General features: G+C 33.5%; 3 protein-coding genes and 1 long non-coding RNA gene across 4 annotated transcripts; 3 read left to right on the top strand and 1 right to left on the bottom strand.

Annotated features, from left to right (window-relative positions):
• Nucleotides 1-592: 592 nt before the first annotated feature.
• LOC149062214 (uncharacterized) lies at nt 593-20231 on the bottom strand. Its single transcript, XR_016190330.1, has 5 exons — nt 20024-20231; nt 17176-19790; nt 9701-12315; nt 2228-4840; nt 593-822 (listed from the first exon to the last, which is right to left on the bottom strand). It is a non-coding gene; the product is annotated as an uncharacterized LOC149062214 (long non-coding RNA).
• On the top strand, nt 4543-5307 carry LOC149062216 (uncharacterized). The gene is made up of 3 exons (XM_089219839.1): nt 4543-4846; nt 4914-4949; nt 5040-5307. The coding sequence occupies exons 1-3, from the start codon at nt 4543-4545 to the stop codon at nt 5279-5281; spliced, it is 582 nt and encodes a 193-aa protein (XP_089075965.1). The 3' UTR covers nt 5282-5307.
• LOC149062215 (uncharacterized) lies at nt 12018-12782 on the top strand. The gene is made up of 3 exons (XM_089219871.1): nt 12018-12321; nt 12389-12424; nt 12515-12782. Exons 1-3 carry the CDS (start codon nt 12018-12020, stop codon nt 12754-12756), a joined length of 582 nt encoding a protein of 193 aa, XP_089075997.1. The 3' UTR covers nt 12757-12782.
• On the top strand, nt 19493-20257 carry LOC149062213 (uncharacterized). Its single transcript, XM_089219859.1, has 3 exons — nt 19493-19796; nt 19864-19899; nt 19990-20257. Exons 1-3 carry the CDS (start codon nt 19493-19495, stop codon nt 20229-20231), a joined length of 582 nt encoding a protein of 193 aa, XP_089075985.1. The 3' UTR covers nt 20232-20257.
• Nucleotides 20258-21746: the final 1489 nt, after the last annotated feature.

The raw sequence follows: 21746 nt of genomic DNA, 5'->3' as shown, positions 1-21746 counted from the left end.
CGTATGAACTGCGTGCGCGAGATGGAATACAACGCGGTCTAGTGGTAAACTCTTGTAATAGTGCAGGGGATTAAATTCAAGTTTTTTTATTACGTTATATGGGAAAACGCGTGAAAAACTGTAAATAATGTTTTTTTTAACTGTCGATTAATATACATTTATTTAAAAATAGTCACATTTTATAATTACTAAATGGTTGAATTATTATTAAAATGTTTTTGATCATCTGCCTAATTTGTGTATTTAATTCGGTTCTTAACTAGGGGCCTACCTAAACAATTGTTTTCTTGTAAAATTAAAATTAGATAATGATACTCCATATTCCAAGACATTCCATTAGATAATGGAAAGTTCAAACTTCAAAAGTTCTGAATTAATTATTTTCAAAAAAATTAAAATAAATTATGAGTAATTTAATAATAAAGTATGGCTTTCAAAGCATAAATTCACATTTTGAATTCTCTAATAATAAAGGTTTAAAGTTGTATGAAAGCAATCATGTCCTGAATGTACAGGAGTTTAGACCAATGGAAGGATTTCGTGTAATAACTGGTTTGGTTGTCAGGCAGACAAGTGTTTCTTTAGACCCATATAAAGTACAGCTCGAGGTAAAATGTATATTTATAATTTATATTCATATATAACACACATATTATGTTGGTACATATTCTTCACAGCTGACTACATCGCCGATTGCCGAACACCACTGACCAATCACAATCCACCTGTCTCCGACGTGTGGGGGGTCTGAACACTCTGGACGTTCCGGCAGCTCAGTATGCATGCACGCAATTGGGTCAACTTACGGCGAATAGAGTATACCTATAAGCGTGTTGTGTCTGTCAATCATTTTTCTAGTTATTAAATTAATTTTATTTTAAAGTGATATAATTTTACTAGAACATAGTTTTATCAAAAACTAAAATTTTTTATAATGGTTATCTGTTTTCTTTTTTAAATTTTCACATTTTTTCCCTCCCATTGGGCCTGTGGCACTTGACCGTCGTGCCACCCTATCATAACGCCACTGAATATTATATAGTTTTATTTCTAATATTTCTTCAATCATAAAATATGCTAAGAGCAGTAAAAGCCCCTATAATTGCTGTTTCCTATTTACTGTTTCTTAAAAATATTTGAATTGTATTTTAAATACAATGAGTTCCGCTTAAGGTAATCAATGGTTTATAGAATCAACCGTTTATTGGAATCAAAAAGTAAAATTTCAAACCAAATCTTACCTTAATATAATCAGTGTAATCTATAATGTTAAATTTACCCTTTATTAGAATCAATGGAAAACCATCGTAAGGATAACATATTTTGTTTAATAATTATGTTGTACTAAATTTTATTGTATTTTATTTACAGTATTATTTGTAATTTATTATTTATTTTATTTACACTTTTTTTTATACAATTCCTGTTTATGTGGTACTTTCTTTTAGAATTTGTCTTTTAAGTCATACCAAAATAGTTAATACAAATCTATTAATTTCGTTATTTTTAACATTTTGTTATTTTAATTACTAAAATAATAAACATGAGCTTTAAATTAAACATATATTATGCTTATTAACATCTGTTACATTTAATATAACTCAATATAATTATTTTATTATGAATATTTAATAAATAATATTTAAAAAAAAAAAAAAAAATTAAGTATAAATGCATTGTATAATATTAGTTACTCTTTAATATTTAAAAACTAACGGAGAAATGTATTAAAATATATTTCTGCTGTTTTTGATAGCAAAAAAAGAGAGGTGAAAATCAGGCCTAATTATAATAATTAGTCCCCCCTGGTATTCGCAAAGCCCCCTCTAAAATGTTTGCCATATTATAAGAATATTGTACTGTTCAGTAAAAAATATTAAGTAACATTGATTTCAAGGTCATTGTTTTTAAATTTCTGAGGATTTAATATTTTTTTTTGTTTTTAAATTTAAACTTCAAGTTTACTGTCCTTTCGATCGAGGATGTTAACAAGTTGAATCCAGTCGAGGTTGATGTCGACAGCGTGCTTTATGGTTTTTCATCGTTAGCAGCCTACAAACCAACTATGCCTTTCGACGTCAACCTCGCCGGCTGTTGTGTTCCGTGTAGGAACACAAAAAATTGCTTCAAGGAGTATTTGGTGTGTCTCGGAAGAGTAAGTATTAACGTTAATTAGGGTTTTAGGTTAGGTTTATTATTTTGTTTTAATATTATAGCATATACTCACATTGAGTTCACCCTTGGAGGTGACCCTCCAATAAGGGTTCTTGTTAGTACCCCGTCCAGTCGCTCCTCTGATTTGTCTTCGGATAGCTCAGAGGACTAGTTGGACGGTGAGGAGGTTGTTGCAACAGCAGATTATCGAAAGCAGTGCTCGATGACTGTTTTGGGCCCAGCAATACTGAAGTTGGGCTCAGACAGTCGCAGTAGGAGGAAGGGTGCGGGTAACCCCTTTGTTAACAAGTGGCACCTCCACCCTGCCGACTGGCCGAAGTTGGCTTTCGAGGTGGAGCGGTTGAGCACCAAAGCCGGTACTTTTAGCTGTTATTTGTAAGTGTTAACTCCTGTATTTCTTTTATATTTTCCTTAGTGTAATTGTACATTATGTTATTGAATTTCAGGTTTTATGTCGCGCTGCATGGGCTTAAACTAGATCAAGACGCTGCCCTCACCCTAATCGGTCGTTTTATTGATCCTTTCCACGCCAGCGTGGTCATTGTGCAATGCCACTTTGCTGTGGAGTTCAGCATGAAGTCGTCGGTGAGGGCAGTGCTGGTGAGCAGTGAGGCAGCCCGGCGGTCGCTTAATGGGGTTAAGTTTTACCCCGGGTTGGGTGTTTTCGATTTTGGCTATTGTACGGCTGATGGAGTCCGTCAACCTCATCAAGTATTTTTTTTTCTTTTAAATTACTTATTATTGATTTATAATGATTGTTATTATATCATTTAGCACCTTCTACCCAGCTGTAATTATGTACAGGCGTACAATCCGGCCGTACATATCCATCGCCGTGGGTTAGATGACACATCAGTGTTTATGTGGCTGATGTTAGGTGGCAGTAAATCAAGTAGTAGCCCTATGTCAGCACTTCAGCGATTGAATAACAGTGCTGCTCAATTTATTAGCGCGTTTAGAAGTTTTTTGCGGGACGCGGTGAAGGGCTCGGGTGTCCGTTTCGAGTGTGTGGTTGGAGGCGCAACATCGAGTGCGGTGTTGTCACTGATGGCCACATATGGGTCACGCATGTCCGAATTCGTTTTCGGCGAGGGCCTGTTGGTCACCTCATCGAAAGATTGGCCTTATTATATTAATTCTATAATGTTGGAGAAGTTGGGTCGTTTTGTAAATTTGGTGGAACAATGTGAGACTGCCAGTTTTCACTATCGTGTAAGTGTATTTTGTGTATATCTTACTTATATGAGGTTGATGTTTTAATTAAGTTTTTTCTGTTGTAGTCGTTAGCTACCGTGTATGATGTCGAGATTATTTTAAGGTTTTTTGCGTTTGGTGAATCAAGGCACCTTGATTATCATCGTGTTTCTACCATTTTCCTCTGCCGCCAATTGGCCCCGGGTAGTAGAAAGAAAAGTCGGCGGGATGAAAATGGTTTCATTAGGTATTTGCCAGAGTTAAACGGCATCTTCAATTCACCAACACCAGAAACAGACATATGGCCATGTGCCTGTCGGTTCGTTTGTTAGGTTTTCTGTGGCACAAATTTTTACATCTTTAAAGACAGACATTTTGTCATGTCCGGCTGAAGAGGTAAGTTTTTTTTTTTGTGGTGCTAAAATTTTTAATATTATATATTTGTTTTTGCAGGTTGCTGATTGGTGGCTTACCACAGCTGCCATGCTTGTGAGCGTTGACTGTGGAATGGGCATCCCATCGTCAGCCGCTACCGCATTCACGATAAAAAGGCTCGTGACGGAATATGGTCGTCGGAAGGACGTATTTGACGTTTGTCCATTACTGGCACCGTCAACTATTCCACGGTCATAAATGCGTTTATGCAACCTAATGTGTACAGGCTGTCCATCCTGTACACATTAGTGAACCGTCGTCCTGACATTGACATCGTCCAATTTTATTTATAAAATCTGATGGAAAGGTGTGTGGAGGTTATACCTGTGGTATTGTTGGCCTCCACACACATCGTCAGTTGTATGTATATATTTTTTAAATTTGTTTGTTTTACGAATGTTATATTCATTTATATTTTGTTTTTTTTTAGATGCGATTGGAGTTATGTTGCCGAACTTCATCCTCGATCCGAGCGTGTCTTTCAAACTGTGGTCGAGTTGCAACAAGCTCAGCTTGATCAAACGCTTCTGAGTCTTTAATAATTTAATTTGTTTTTGCTATCGCTGATAACGTGGATTAGGCCTATTGGGGAAACCACTTAAAAAAAAACGCATTCTATGTGCTATACCTCGTGGGTTGATGTGGAAACTAGCATTAAAAATTTTTTGGGTCCCTAGCTTTTGAATTATTGTATGTATTTATGTATTTAATTCTGTTTGTTAATAGATTGATTGGTTGATGTCGGAACAGGATTACTATCGAACAATGAAGGAGCATTATCAATCCAATCCGCTCACTGGGCCACTTCATTGTTTTGACAAAAGGACCCACTATCCGTTCCGTCGTGACCCTCTTGCACCAACAGTTGATGTTGCGTATCGGGCCATCCCGGTATGTACACCTACCAGGAGAGAATTGTTTGAGGCTGTGGTGTCTGAGGCTGGCACCCTTCCTTCAACGGGCAATGATGTTGGTGCTGGTGTTCCAAAAAATCCAATCGTCAGGGATTTGTATGTCGATGCGTCTTCCGGCAGACCTATATGTAAAATTTAATTGTTATTGTTACCTTAATAATCATTATTTTATTTGTAATTTTTTTTTTTTTATAGTCGACGAAGTCCAGACCCCACAAACTCCTGCGTTAGGTATTGTGCAACATTTTAATTATTGATTTTTTTTTAATTTCTCTGTATTGATTAAGTTACTCTTTAATTAATTTTTTTTTTATTTTATAGTCCATCCCTTACCAAATAGTCCACAAACACCTACCTCCGCTGTGGGGCAACTGTTCAAGAGAATCAGTGTTGTATCACCAGTCAGAATGAAGTTTAATGCCCAAGAGGAGTCCATGTTGAAGCGGCTGATAATAACTCAAGACCCTATATTAAACAGCGCCGACGGACTTAAAAAATTACTTAAAACACCGACAATGTTGGTTCCAAATTCAAATATATTACAATTTAGTTTTTATGCATAATATAATTAAATAATTTATTAATATGATGCTAATTTGTTATTATTTATGTAATTTAAATTATTACTATAGTATTACCACAGATTATATAATTTTATATAATCGGTGGTATTACTAATAATCCATCAAACAACTAAAGAATTATATCATTAATATATTATAACAATATAGTTAGACATTATACAGGTACACATTTAACTATAATAAAATTATTATAAATCTAGCTATAGGTATCCTTTATTCATACATAAATTCACTGAAAAATGTCAAGTGCAATTTGGAATCAGAGCGGAGCATAAATGTATTTTATTCTTAATTTGAAAATAGTTTAGATACAATAGAATCCACATAAACAACTTCAGACATCCAAATTACGGAGCCAAGTGATGTGATTAATAATCAAACGAATGTAGGAGTCTATAGAAATTTTTTTAAATATTGGTAAATGTAGAAAATTAAAAACCGATCAATATTATTTTTATCTTGATAAACCAAAATATTGGTTTGCTTAAATACTTTCTGGTTTCCTTAATTTAATCAATCCACCTTAGTATTACCACAATACCACGTTTATTATACACTATAAAAAATATGTTAGTAAAATATTTACCATAGGTATGTAATTGTTATATCCATCCCAAGGGGTACTACCACCAAATCGGTGGTGAGGCAATTGCCTCATAAAATACCCTATCACACCACCACTGTTTATGATTACGTATTTTAATATGTATCTCATTTTTAAAATAATATAAATAATACAATAACAAAATATTTTATTATTTTTATACGTATTTCATAGACACTATGTACTTTTTTGGACATGATCACAATACCTTTTTATTTCGATCAACGACTGACTACGGAATAGCTAATAACCAAATAATATCGAAAAACAACTGCTATTTCAGCCGGGCAGTTAATGGACTGTATAATAAAATAACAAATCGAGAAATCGACATGCTTCAATACGGTTTTTTAGACTTTAGATTATTCAAGGTACTTTTCGGTTATCTTACCCCAACGGTCGGCAGGCCGACTGCGGCCGCGGTCTGGATAAACCGATTCCGTTCTTGTACCCCATTATATTTATCTCGATATTGTCAAGTTTCATTGACTTACGAATAAATAAATAATTGCCAAAAATATAATTTATTTTAATAAAATAATATAATATGAAATTATATGATTACAAAGAAATTATAATAAAATATGAATACCAATAAAGTATAATAAAACATCAATAGGTAAAAAAATCCTCTGGTAATGTGTTTACAATAGTTGTTTTACTTGGCCATAAAATTAAATTATTTGTTTTATGACTTAAAATAAGTAAACATTCAGAAAATACTCTACTGATGGTAGTTCTATGGACTGAAAAAAATGTACTAAGGGCTCAATATGTTAGACCTAGTTTAACTTTCATCAACATAGCATTTTCAGACTGTATAGAATTATATCCATGAAATGATAGGCAAGACAAACAAGAACTTGTATTTGAAGAATCTACACCACAAGATTTTTCTGCACTTTTCGGTTTAATAAAATTTAAATTTAAATTTACTGATGCTTGAGTACCTCCATTATTATTACCTTCATAAACACAATAAAAAATATAATTTTCCTCGGGCACCTCAAAAGCTACTTGAGTACTAATATTAATAGATGTTATATTATTTAAATCTAGTTCTGTAGAACTAGTAGAAGGTATTATTTGATTATTTATTTCTTGAAATTCCATGGTTTGATTTTGACGGTTGATGGAGCGCTCATATCTGGCAATATTTTGTAGTATATTGATGGTTTTTTTTTGTTTGTATACTTCTAAAAATATTGAAGGTATATACGACGGGCTTCTGGGATCAAGGGACCTACTATTAAAATAGCAAAATAATTTAAAATTTTGATTTAAATTATTAAACACTCTTAATAATATCAATACAAATGAAATATAAGATAAAGAAATAAAAAAGACATATTAATACTCATGATAAGAAGTGCTATTTTTTCTATGTCTCACATATTGGAATTATTAGGAATGTTTAATCACTCTTAATAAATTATTTATATTATATTTAATAAAAATTAATTATGACCTCTTATTATTAATAAAATGGGCACTAAAAACAACACTAAGAACACTAGGACGCCAACGTCTACGGAGCGCTAGTGTTGATCGTTGCCACCGCACCTGGCGTATGAACTGCGTGCGCGAGATGGAATACAACGCGGTCTAGTGGTAAACTCTTGTAATAGTGCAGGGGATTAAATTCAAGTTTTTTTATTACGTTATATGGGAAAACGCGTGAAAAACTGTAAATAATGTTTTTTTTAACTATCGATTAATATACATTTATTTAAAAATAGTCACATTTTATAATTACTAAATGGTTGAATTATTATTAAAATGTTTTTGATCATCTGCCTAATTTGTGTATTTAATTCGGTTCTTAACTAGGGGCCTACCTAAACAATTGTTTTCTTGTAAAATTAAAATTAGATAATGATACTCCATATTCCAAGACATTCCATTAGATAATGGAAAGTTCAAACTTCAAAAGTTCTGAATTAATTATTTTCAAAAAAATTAAAATAAATTATGAGTAATTTAATAATAAAGTATGGCTTTCAAAGCATAAATTCACATTTTGAATTCTCTAATAATAAAGGTTTAAAGTTGTATGAAAGCAATCATGTCCTGAATGTACAGGAGTTTAGACCAATGGAAGGATTTCGTGTAATAACTGGTTTGGTTGTCAGGCAGACAAGTGTTTCTTTAGACCCATATAAAGTACAGCTCGAGGTAAAATGTATATTTATAATTTATATTCATATATAACACACATATTATGTTGGTACATATTCTTCACAGCTGACTACATCGCCGATTGCCGAACACCACTGACCAATCACAATCCACCTGTCTCCGACGTGTGGGGGGTCTGAACACTCTGGACGTTCCGGCAGCTCAGTATGCATGCACGCAATTGGGTCAACTTACGGCGAATAGAGTATACCTATAAGCGTGTTGTGTCTGTCAATCATTTTTCTAGTTATTAAATTAATTTTATTTTAAAGTGATATAATTTTACTAGAACATAGTTTTATCAAAAACTAAAATTTTTTATAATGGTTATCTGTTTTCTTTTTTAAATTTTCACATTTTTTCCCTCCCATTGGGCCTGTGGCACTTGACCGTCGTGCCACCCTATCATAACGCCACTGAATATTATATAGTTTTATTTCTAATATTTCTTCAATCATAAAATATGCTAAGAGCAGTAAAAGCCCCTATAATTGCTGTTTCCTATTTACTGTTTCTTAAAAATATTTGAATTGTATTTTAAATACAATGAGTTCCGCTTAAGGTAATCAATGGTTTATAGAATCAACCGTTTATTGGAATCAAAAAGTAAAATTTCAAACCAAATCTTACCTTAATATAATCAGTGTAATCTATAATGTTAAATTTACCCTTTATTAGAATCAATGGAAAACCATCGTAAGGATAACATATTTTGTTTAATAATTATGTTGTACTAAATTTTATTGTATTTTATTTACAGTATTATTTGTAATTTATTATTTATTTTATTTACACTTTTTTTTATACAATTCCTGTTTATGTGGTACTTTCTTTTAGAATTTGTCTTTTAAGTCATACCAAAATAGTTAATACAAATCTATTAATTTCGTTATTTTTAACATTTTGTTATTTTAATTACTAAAATAATAAACATGAGCTTTAAATTAAACATATATTATGCTTATTAACATCTGTTACATTTAATATAACTCAATATAATTATTTTATTATGAATATTTAATAAATAATATTTAAAAAAAAAAAAAAAAATTAAGTATAAATGCATTGTATAATATTAGTTACTCTTTAATATTTAAAAACTAACGGAGAAATGTATTAAAATATATTTCTGCTGTTTTTGATAGCAAAAAAAGAGAGGTGAAAATCAGGCCTAATTATAATAATTAGTCCCCCCTGGTATTCGCAAAGCCCCCTCTAAAATGTTTGCCATATTATAAGAATATTGTACTGTTCAGTAAAAAATATTAAGTAACATTGATTTCAAGGTCATTGTTTTTAAATTTCTGAGGATTTAATATTTTTTTTTGTTTTTAAATTTAAACTTCAAGTTTACTGTCCTTTCGATCGAGGATGTTAACAAGTTGAATCCAGTCGAGGTTGATGTCGACAGCGTGCTTTATGGTTTTTCATCGTTAGCAGCCTACAAACCAACTATGCCTTTCGACGTCAACCTCGCCGGCTGTTGTGTTCCGTGTAGGAACACAAAAAATTGCTTCAAGGAGTATTTGGTGTGTCTCGGAAGAGTAAGTATTAACGTTAATTAGGGTTTTAGGTTAGGTTTATTATTTTGTTTTAATATTATAGCATATACTCACATTGAGTTCACCCTTGGAGGTGACCCTCCAATAAGGGTTCTTGTTAGTACCCCGTCCAGTCGCTCCTCTGATTTGTCTTCGGATAGCTCAGAGGACTAGTTGGACGGTGAGGAGGTTGTTGCAACAGCAGATTATCGAAAGCAGTGCTCGATGACTGTTTTGGGCCCAGCAATACTGAAGTTGGGCTCAGACAGTCGCAGTAGGAGGAAGGGTGCGGGTAACCCCTTTGTTAACAAGTGGCACCTCCACCCTGCCGACTGGCCGAAGTTGGCTTTCGAGGTGGAGCGGTTGAGCACCAAAGCCGGTACTTTTAGCTGTTATTTGTAAGTGTTAACTCCTGTATTTCTTTTATATTTTCCTTAGTGTAATTGTACATTATGTTATTGAATTTCAGGTTTTATGTCGCGCTGCATGGGCTTAAACTAGATCAAGACGCTGCCCTCACCCTAATCGGTCGTTTTATTGATCCTTTCCACGCCAGCGTGGTCATTGTGCAATGCCACTTTGCTGTGGAGTTCAGCATGAAGTCGTCGGTGAGGGCAGTGCTGGTGAGCAGTGAGGCAGCCCGGCGGTCGCTTAATGGGGTTAAGTTTTACCCCGGGTTGGGTGTTTTCGATTTTGGCTATTGTACGGCTGATGGAGTCCGTCAACCTCATCAAGTATTTTTTTTTCTTTTAAATTACTTATTATTGATTTATAATGATTGTTATTATATCATTTAGCACCTTCTACCCAGCTGTAATTATGTACAGGCGTACAATCCGGCCGTACATATCCATCGCCGTGGGTTAGATGACACATCAGTGTTTATGTGGCTGATGTTAGGTGGCAGTAAATCAAGTAGTAGCCCTATGTCAGCACTTCAGCGATTGAATAACAGTGCTGCTCAATTTATTAGCGCGTTTAGAAGTTTTTTGCGGGACGCGGTGAAGGGCTCGGGTGTCCGTTTCGAGTGTGTGGTTGGAGGCGCAACATCGAGTGCGGTGTTGTCACTGATGGCCACATATGGGTCACGCATGTCCGAATTCGTTTTCGGCGAGGGCCTGTTGGTCACCTCATCGAAAGATTGGCCTTATTATATTAATTCTATAATGTTGGAGAAGTTGGGTCGTTTTGTAAATTTGGTGGAACAATGTGAGACTGCCAGTTTTCACTATCGTGTAAGTGTATTTTGTGTATATCTTACTTATATGAGGTTGATGTTTTAATTAAGTTTTTTCTGTTGTAGTCGTTAGCTACCGTGTATGATGTCGAGATTATTTTAAGGTTTTTTGCGTTTGGTGAATCAAGGCACCTTGATTATCATCGTGTTTCTACCATTTTCCTCTGCCGCCAATTGGCCCCGGGTAGTAGAAAGAAAAGTCGGCGGGATGAAAATGGTTTCATTAGGTATTTGCCAGAGTTAAACGGCATCTTCAATTCACCAACACCAGAAACAGACATATGGCCATGTGCCTGTCGGTTCGTTTGTTAGGTTTTCTGTGGCACAAATTTTTACATCTTTAAAGACAGACATTTTGTCATGTCCGGCTGAAGAGGTAAGTTTTTTTTTTTGTGGTGCTAAAATTTTTAATATTATATATTTGTTTTTGCAGGTTGCTGATTGGTGGCTTACCACAGCTGCCATGCTTGTGAGCGTTGACTGTGGAATGGGCATCCCATCGTCAGCCGCTACCGCATTCACGATAAAAAGGCTCGTGACGGAATATGGTCGTCGGAAGGACGTATTTGACGTTTGTCCATTACTGGCACCGTCAACTATTCCACGGTCATAAATGCGTTTATGCAACCTAATGTGTACAGGCTGTCCATCCTGTACACATTAGTGAACCGTCGTCCTGACATTGACATCGTCCAATTTTATTTATAAAATCTGATGGAAAGGTGTGTGGAGGTTATACCTGTGGTATTGTTGGCCTCCACACACATCGTCAGTTGTATGTATATATTTTTTAAATTTGTTTGTTTTACGAATGTTATATTCATTTATATTTTGTTTTTTTTTAGATGCGATTGGAGTTATGTTGCCGAACTTCATCCTCGATCCGAGCGTGTCTTTCAAACTGTGGTCGAGTTGCAACAAGCTCAGCTTGATCAAACGCTTCTGAGTCTTTAATAATTTAATTTGTTTTTGCTATCGCTGATAACGTGGATTAGGCCTATTGGGGAAACCACTTAAAAAAAAACGCATTCTATGTGCTATACACCTCGTGGGTTGATGTGGAAACTAGCATTAAAAATTTTTTGGGTCCCTAGCTTTTGAATTATTGTATGTATTTATGTATTTAATTCTGTTTGTTAATAGATTGATTGGTTGATGTCGGAACAGGATTACTATCGAACAATGAAGGAGCATTATCAATCCAATCCGCTCACTGGGCCACTTCATTGTTTTGACAAAAGGACCCACTATCCGTTCCGTCGTGACCCTCTTGCACCAACAGTTGATGTTGCGTATCGGGCCATCCCGGTATGTACACCTACCAGGAGAGAATTGTTTGAGGCTGTGGTGTCTGAGGCTGGCACCCTTCCTTCAACGGGCAATGATGTTGGTGCTGGTGTTCCAAAAAATCCAATCGTCAGGGATTTGTATGTCGATGCGTCTTCCGGCAGACCTATATGTAAAATTTAATTGTTATTGTTACCTTAATAATCATTATTTTATTTGTAATTTTTTTTTTTTTATAGTCGACGAAGTCCAGACCCCACAAACTCCTGCGTTAGGTATTGTGCAACATTTTAATTATTGATTTTTTTTTAATTTCTCTGTATTGATTAAGTTACTCTTTAATTAATTTTTTTTTTATTTTATAGTCCATCCCTTACCAAATAGTCCACAAACACCTACCTCCGCTGTGGGGCAACTGTTCAAGAGAATCAGTGTTGTATCACCAGTCAGAATGAAGTTTAATGCCCAAGAGGAGTCCATGTTGAAGCGGCTGATAATAACTCAAGACCCTATATTAAACAGCGCCGACGGACTTAAAAAATTACTTAAAACACCGACAATGTTGGTTCCAAATTCAAATATATTACAATTTAGTTTTTATGCATAATATAATTAAATAATTTATTAATATGATGCTAATTTGTTATTATTTATGTAATTTAAATTATTACTATAGTATTACCACAGATTATATAATTTTATATAATCGGTGGTATTACTAATAATCCATCAAACAACTAAAGAATTATATCATTAATATATTATAACAATATAGTTAGACATTATACAGGTACACATTTAACTATAATAAAATTATTATAAATCTAGCTATAGGTATCCTTTATTCATACATAAATTCACTGAAAAATGTCAAGTGCAATTTGGAATCAGAGCGGAGCATAAATGTATTTTATTCTTAATTTGAAAATAGTTTAGATACAATAGAATCCACATAAACAACTTCAGACATCCAAATTACGGAGCCAAGTGATGTGATTAATAATCAAACGAATGTAGGAGTCTATAGAAATTTTTTTAAATATTGGTAAATGTAGAAAATTAAAAACCGATCAATATTATTTTTATCTTGATAAACCAAAATATTGGTTTGCTTAAATACTTTCTGGTTTCCTTAATTTAATCAATCCACCTTAGTATTACCACAATACCACGTTTATTATACACTATAAAAAATATGTTAGTAAAATATTTACCATAGGTATGTAATTGTTATATCCATCCCAAGGGGTACTACCACCAAATCGGTGGTGAGGCAATTGCCTCATAAAATACCCTATCACACCACCACTGTTTATGATTACGTATTTTAATATGTATCTCATTTTTAAAATAATATAAATAATACAATAACAAAATATTTTATTATTTTTATACGTATTTCATAGACACTATGTACTTTTTTGGACATGATCACAATACCTTTTTATTTCGATCAACGACTGACTACGGAATAGCTAATAACCAAATAATATCGAAAAACAACTGCTATTTCAGCCGGGCAGTTAATGGACTGTATAATAAAATAACAAATCGAGAAATCGACATGCTTCAATACGGTTTTTTAGACTTTAGATTATTCAAGGTACTTTTCGGTTATCTTACCCCAACGGTCGGCAGGCCGACTGCGGCCGCGGTCTGGATAAACCGATTCCGTTCTTGTACCCCATTATATTTATCTCGATATTGTCAAGTTTCATTGACTTACGAATAAATAAATAATTGCCAAAAATATAATTTATTTTAATAAAATAATATAATATGAAATTATATGATTACAAAGAAATTATAATAAAATATGAATACCAATAAAGTATAATAAAACATCAATAGGTAAAAAAATCCTCTGGTAATGTGTTTACAATAGTTGTTTTACTTGGCCATAAAATTAAATTATTTGTTTTATGACTTAAAATAAGTAAACATTCAGAAAATACTCTACTGATGGTAGTTCTATGGACTGAAAAAAATGTACTAAGGGCTCAATATGTTAGACCTAGTTTAACTTTCATCAACATAGCATTTTCAGACTGTATAGAATTATATCCATGAAATGATAGGCAAGACAAACAAGAACTTGTATTTGAAGAATCTACACCACAAGATTTTTCTGCACTTTTCGGTTTAATAAAATTTAAATTTAAATTTACTGATGCTTGAGTACCTCCATTATTATTACCTTCATAAACACAATAAAAAATATAATTTTCCTCGGGCACCTCAAAAGCTACTTGAGTACTAATATTAATAGATGTTATATTATTTAAATCTAGTTCTGTAGAACTAGTAGAAGGTATTATTTGATTATTTATTTCTTGAAATTCCATGGTTTGATTTTGACGGTTGATGGAGCGCTCATATCTGGCAATATTTTGTAGTATATTGATGGTTTTTTTTTGTTTGTATACTTCTAAAAATATTGAAGGTATATACGACGGGCTTCTGGGATCAAGGGACCTACTATTAAAATAGCAAAATAATTTAAAATTTTGATTTAAATTATTAAACACTCTTAATAATATCAATACAAATGAAATATAAGATAAAGAAATAAAAAAGACATATTAATACTCATGATAAGAAGTGCTATTTTTTCTATGTCTCACATATTGGAATTATTAGGAATGTTTAATCACTCTTAATAAATTATTTATATTATATTTAATAAAAATTAATTATGACCTCTTATTATTAATAAAATGGGCACTAAAAACAACACTAAGAACACTAGGACGCCAACGTCTACGGAGCGCTAGTGTTGATCGTTGCCACCGCACCTGGCGTATGAACTGCGTGCGCGAGATGGAATACAACGCGGTCTAGTGGTAAACTCTTGTAATAGTGCAGGGGATTAAATTCAAGTTTTTTTATTACGTTATATGGGAAAACGCGTGAAAAACTGTAAATAATGTTTTTTTTAACTGTCGATTAATATACATTTATTTAAAAATAGTCACATTTTATAATTACTAAATGGTTGAATTATTATTAAAATGTTTTTGATCATCTGCCTAATTTGTGTATTTAATTCGGTTCTTAACTAGGGGCCTACCTAAACAATTGTTTTCTTGTAAAATTAAAATTAGATAATGATACTCCATATTCCAAGACATTCCATTAGATAATGGAAAGTTCAAACTTCAAAAGTTCTGAATTAATTATTTTCAAAAAAATTAAAATAAATTATGAGTAATTTAATAATAAAGTATGGCTTTCAAAGCATAAATTCACATTTTGAATTCTCTAATAATAAAGGTTTAAAGTTGTATGAAAGCAATCATGTCCTGAATGTACAGGAGTTTAGACCAATGGAAGGATTTTGTGTAATAACTGGTTTGGTTGTCAGGCAGACAAGTGTTTCTTTAGACCCATATAAAGTACAGCTCGAGGTAAAATGTATATTTATAATTTATATTCATATATAACACACATATTATGTTGGTACATATTCTTCACAGCTGACTACATCGCCGATTGCCGAACACCACTGACCAATCACAATCCACCTGTCTCCGACGTGTGGGGGGTCTGAACACTCTGGACGTTCCGGCAGCTCAGTATGCATGCACGCAATTGGGTCAACTTACGGCGAATAGAGTATACCTATAAGCGTGTTGTGTCTGTCAATCATTTTTCTAGTTATTAAATTAATTTTATTTTAAAGTGATATAATTTTACTAGAACATAGTTTTATCAAAAACTAAAATTTTTTATAATGGTTATCTGTTTTCTTTTTTAAATTTTCACATTTTTTCCCTCCCATTGGGCCTGTGGCACTTGACCGTCGTGCCACCCTATCATAACGCCACTGAATATTATATAGTTTTATTTCTAATATTTCTTCAATCATAAAATATGCTAAGAGCAGTAAAAGCCCCTATAATTGCTGTTTCCTATTTACTGTTTCTTAAAAATATTTGAATTGTATTTTAAATACAATGAGTTCCGCTTAAGGTAATCAATGGTTTATAGAATCAACCGTTTATTGGAATCAAAAAGTAAAATTTCAAACCAAATCTTACCTTAATATAATCAGTGTAATCTATAATGTTAAATTTACCCTTTATTAGAATCAATGGAAAACCATCGTAAGGATAACATATTTTGTTTAATAATTATGTTGTACTAAATTTTATTGTATTTTATTTACAGTATTATTTGTAATTTATTATTTATTTTATTTACACTTTTTTTTATACAATTCCTGTTTATGTGGTACTTTCTTTTAGAATTTGTCTTTTAAGTCATACCAAAATAGTTAATACAAATCTATTAATTTCGTTATTTTTAACATTTTGTTATTTTAATTACTAAAATAATAAACATGAGCTTTAAATTAAACATATATTATGCTTATTAACATCTGTTACATTTAATATAACTCAATATAATTATTTTATTATGAATATTTAATAAATAATATTTAAAAAAAAAAAAAAAAATTAAGTATAAATGCATTGTATAATATTAGTTACTCTTTAATATTTAAAAACTAACGGAGAAATGTATTAAAATATATTTCTGCTGTTTTTGATAGCAAAAAAAGAGAGGTGAAAATCAGGCCTAATTATAATAATTAGTCCCCCCTGGTATTCGCAAAGCCCCCTCTAAAATGTTTGCCATATTATAAGAATATTGTACTGTTCAGTAAAAAATATTAAGTAACATTGATTTCAAGGTCATTGTTTTTAAATTTCTGAGGATTTAATATTTTTTTTGGTTTTTAAATTTAAACTTCAAGTTTACTGTCCTTTCGATCGAGGATGTTAACAAGTTGAATCCAGTCGAGGTTGATGTCGACAGCGTGCTTTATGGTTTTTCATCGTTAGCAGCCTACAAACCAACTATGCCTTTCGACGTCAACCTCGCCGGCTGTTGTGTTCCGTGTAGGAACACAAAAAATTGCTTCAAGGAGTATTTGGTGTGTCTCGGAAGAGTAAGTATTAACGTTAATTAGGGTTTTAGGTTAGGTTTATTATTTTGTTTTAATATTATAGCATATACTCACATTGAGTTCACCCTTGGAGGTGACCCTCCAATAAGGGTTCTTGTTAGTACCCCGTCCAGTCGCTCCTCTGATTTGTCTTCGGATAGCTCAGAGGACTAGTTGGACGGTGAGGAGGTTGTTGCAACAGCAGATTATCGAAAGCAGTGCTCGATGACTGTTTTGGGCCCAGCAATACTGAAGTTGGGCTCAGACAGTCGCAGTAGGAGGAAGGGTGCGGGTAACCCCTTTGTTAACAAGTGGCACCTCCACCCTGCCGACTGGCCGAAGTTGGCTTTCGAGGTGGAGCGGTTGAGCACCAAAGCCGGTACTTTTAGCTGTTATTTGTAAGTGTTAACTCCTGTATTTCTTTTATATTTTCCTTAGTGTAATTGTACATTATGTTATTGAATTTCAGGTTTTATGTCGCGCTGCATGGGCTTAAACTAGATCAAGACGCTGCCCTCACCCTAATCGGTCGTTTTATTGATCCTTTCCACGCCAGCGTGGTCATTGTGCAATGCCACTTTGCTGTGGAGTTCAGCATGAAGTCGTCGGTGAGGGCAGTGCTGGTGAGCAGTGAGGCAGCCCGGCGGTCGCTTAATGGGGTTAAGTTTTACCCCGGGTTGGGTGTTTTCGATTTTGGCTATTGTACGGCTGATGGAGTCCGTCAACCTCATCAAGTATTTTTTTTTCTTTTAAATTACTTATTATTGATTTATAATGATTGTTATTATATCATTTAGCACCTTCTACCCAGCTGTAATTATGTACAGGCGTACAATCCGGCCGTACATATCCATCGCCGTGGGTTAGATGACACATCAGTGTTTATGTGGCTGATGTTAGGTGGCAGTAAATCAAGTAGTAGCCCTATGTCAGCACTTCAGCGATTGAATAACAGTGCTGCTCAATTTATTAGCGCGTTTAGAAGTTTTTTGCGGGACGCGGTGAAGGGCTCGGGTGTCCGTTTCGAGTGTGTGGTTGGAGGCGCAACATCGAGTGCGGTGTTGTCACTGATGGCCACATATGGGTCACGCATGTCCGAATTCGTTTTCGGCGAGGGCCTGTTGGTCACCTCATCGAAAGATTGGCCTTATTATATTAATTCTATAATGTTGGAGAAGTTGGGTCGTTTTGTAAATTTGGTGGAACAATGTGAGACTGCCAGTTTTCACTATCGTGTAAGTGTATTTTGTGTATATCTTACTTATATGAGGTTGATGTTTTAATTAAGTTTTTTCTGTTGTAGTCGTTAGCTACCGTGTATGATGTCGAGATTATTTTAAGGTTTTTTGCGTTTGGTGAATCAAGGCACCTTGATTATCATCGTGTTTCTACCATTTTCCTCTGCCGCCAATTGGCCCCGGGTAGTAGAAAGAAAAGTCGGCGGGATGAAAATGGTTTCATTAGGTATTTGCCAGAGTTAAACGGCATCTTCAATTCACCAACACCAGAAACAGACATATGGCCATGTGCCTGTCGGTTCGTTTGTTAGGTTTTCTGTGGCACAAATTTTTACATCTTTAAAGACAGACATTTTGTCATGTCCGGCTGAAGAGGTAAGTTTTTTTTTTTGTGGTGCTAAAATTTTTAATATTATATATTTGTTTTTGCAGGTTGCTGATTGGTGGCTTACCACAGCTGCCATGCTTGTGAGCGTTGACTGTGGAATGGGCATCCCATCGTCAGCCGCTACCGCATTCACGATAAAAAGGCTCGTGACGGAATATGGTCGTCGGAAGGACGTATTTGACGTTTGTCCATTACTGGCACCGTCAACTATTCCACGGTCATAAATGCGTTTATGCAACCTAATGTGTACAGGCTGTCCATCCTGTACACATTAGTGAACCGTCGTCCTGACATTGACATCGTCCAATTTTATTTATAAAATCTGATGGAAAGGTGTGTGGAGGTTATACCTGTGGTATTGTTGGCCTCCACACACATCGTCAGTTGTATGTATATATTTTTTAAATTTGTTTGTTTTACGAATGTTATATTCATTTATATTTTGTTTTTTTTTAGATGCGATTGGAGTTATGTTGCCGAACTTCATCCTCGATCCGAGCGTGTCTTTCAAACTGTGGTCGAGTTGCAACAAGCTCAGCTTGATCAAACGCTTCTGAGTCTTTAATAATTTAATTTGTTTTTGCTATCGCTGATAACGTGGATTAGGCCTATTGGGGAAACCACTTAAAAAAAAACGCATTCTATGTGCTATACACCTCGTGGGTTGATGTGGAAACTAGCATTAAAAATTTTTTGGGTCCCTAGCTTTTGAATTATTGTATGTATTTATGTATTTAATTCTGTTTGTTAATAGATTGATTGGTTGATGTCGGAACAGGATTACTATCGAACAATGAAGGAGCATTATCAATCCAATCCGCTCACTGGGCCACTTCATTGTTTTGACAAAAGGACCCACTATCCGTTCCGTCGTGACCCTCTTGCACCAACAGTTGATGTTGCGTATCGGGCCATCCCGGTATGTACACCTACCAGGAGAGAATTGTTTGAGGCTGTGGTGTCTGAGGCTGGCACCCTTCCTTCAACGGGCAATGATGTTGGTGCTGGTGTTCCAAAAAATCCAATCGTCAGGGATTTGTATGTCGATGCGTCTTCCGGCAGACCTATATGTAAAATTTAATTGTTATTGTTACCTTAATAATCATTATTTTATTTGTAATTTTTTTTTTTTTATAGTCGACGAAGTCCAGACCCCACAAACTCCTGCGTTAGGTATTGTGCAACATTTTAATTATTGATTTTTTTTTAATTTCTCTGTATTGATTAAGTTACTCTTTAATTAATTTTTTTTTTATTTTATAGTCCATCCCTTACCAAATAGTCCACAAACACCTACCTCCGCTGTGGGGCAACTGTTCAAGAGAATCAGTGTTGTATCACCAGTCAGAATGAAGTTTAATGCCCAAGAGGAGTCCATGTTGAAGCGGCTGATAATAACTCAAGACCCTATATTAAACAGCGCCGACGGACTTAAAAAATTACTTAAAACACCGACAATGTTGGTTCCAAATTCAAATATATTACAATTTAGTTTTTATGCATAATATAATTAAATAATTTATTAATATGATGCTAATTTGTTATTATTTATGTAATTTAAATTATTACTATAGTATTACCACAGATTATATAATTTTATATAATCGGTGGTATTACTAATAATCCATCAAACAACTAAAGAATTATATCATTAATATATTATAACAATATAGTTAGACATTATACAGGTACACATTTAACTATAATAAAATTATTATAAATCTAGCTATAGGTATCCTTTATTCATACATAAATTCACTGAAAAATGTCAAGTGCAATTTGGAATCAGAGCGGAGCATAAATGTATTTTATTCTTAATTTGAAAATAGTTTAGATACAATAGAATCCACATAAACAACTTCAGACATCCAAATTACGGAGCCAAGTGATGTGATTAATAATCAAACGAATGTAGGAGTCTATAGAAATTTTTTTAAATATTGGTAAATGTAGAAAATTAAAAACCGATCAATATTATTTTTATCTTGATAAACCAAAATATTGGTTTGCTTAAATACTTTCTGGTTTCCTTAATTTAATCAATCCACCTTAGTATTACCACAATACCACGTTTATTATACACTATAAAAAATATGTTAGTAAAATATTTACCATAGGTATGTAATTGTTATATCCATCCCAAGGGGTACTACCACCAAATCGGTGGTGAGGCAATTGCCTCATAAAATACCCTATCACACCACCACTGTTTATGATTACGTATTTTAATATGTATCTCATTTTTAAAATAATATAAATAATACAATAACAAAATATTTTATTATTTTTATACGTATTTCATAGACACTATGTACTTTTTTGGACATGATCACAATACCTTTTTATTTCGATCAACGACTGACTACGGAATAGCTAATAACCAAATAATATCGAAAAACAACTGCTATTTCAGCCGGGCAGTTAATGGACTGTATAATAAAATAACAAATCGAGAAATCGACATGCTTCAATACGGTTTTTTAGACTTTAGATTATTCAAGGTACTTTTCGGTTATCTTACCCCAACGGTCGGCAGGCCGACTGCGGCCGCGGTCTGGATAAACCGATTCCGTTCTTGTACCCCATTATATTTATCTCGATATTGTCAAGTTTCATTGACTTACGAATAAATAAATAATTGCCAAAAATATAATTTATTTTAATAAAATAATATAATATGAAATTATATGATTACAAAGAAATTATAATAAAATATGAATACCAATAAAGTATAATAAAACATCAATAGGTAAAAAAATCCTCTGGTAATGTGTTTACAATAGTTGTTTTACTTGGCCATAAAATTAAATTATTTGTTTTATGACTTAAAATAAGTAAACATTCAGAAAATACTCTACTGATGGTAGTTCTATGGACTGAAAAAAATGTACTAAGGGCTCAATATGTTAGACCTAGTTTAACTTTCATCAACATAGCATTTTCAGACTGTATAGAATTATATCCATGAAATGATAGGCAAGACAAACAAGAACTTGTATTTGAAGAATCTACACCACAAG

This window comes from Diuraphis noxia, unplaced genomic scaffold, assembly GCF_037042655.1.
Source record: "Diuraphis noxia isolate RWA-SAM2 unplaced genomic scaffold, SU_Dnox_SAM2 contig0001, whole genome shotgun sequence".
Classification (NCBI taxonomy): Eukaryota; Metazoa; Arthropoda; class Insecta; order Hemiptera; family Aphididae; genus Diuraphis; species Diuraphis noxia.
This window is presented reverse-complemented; position numbering and strand designations above follow the sequence as displayed.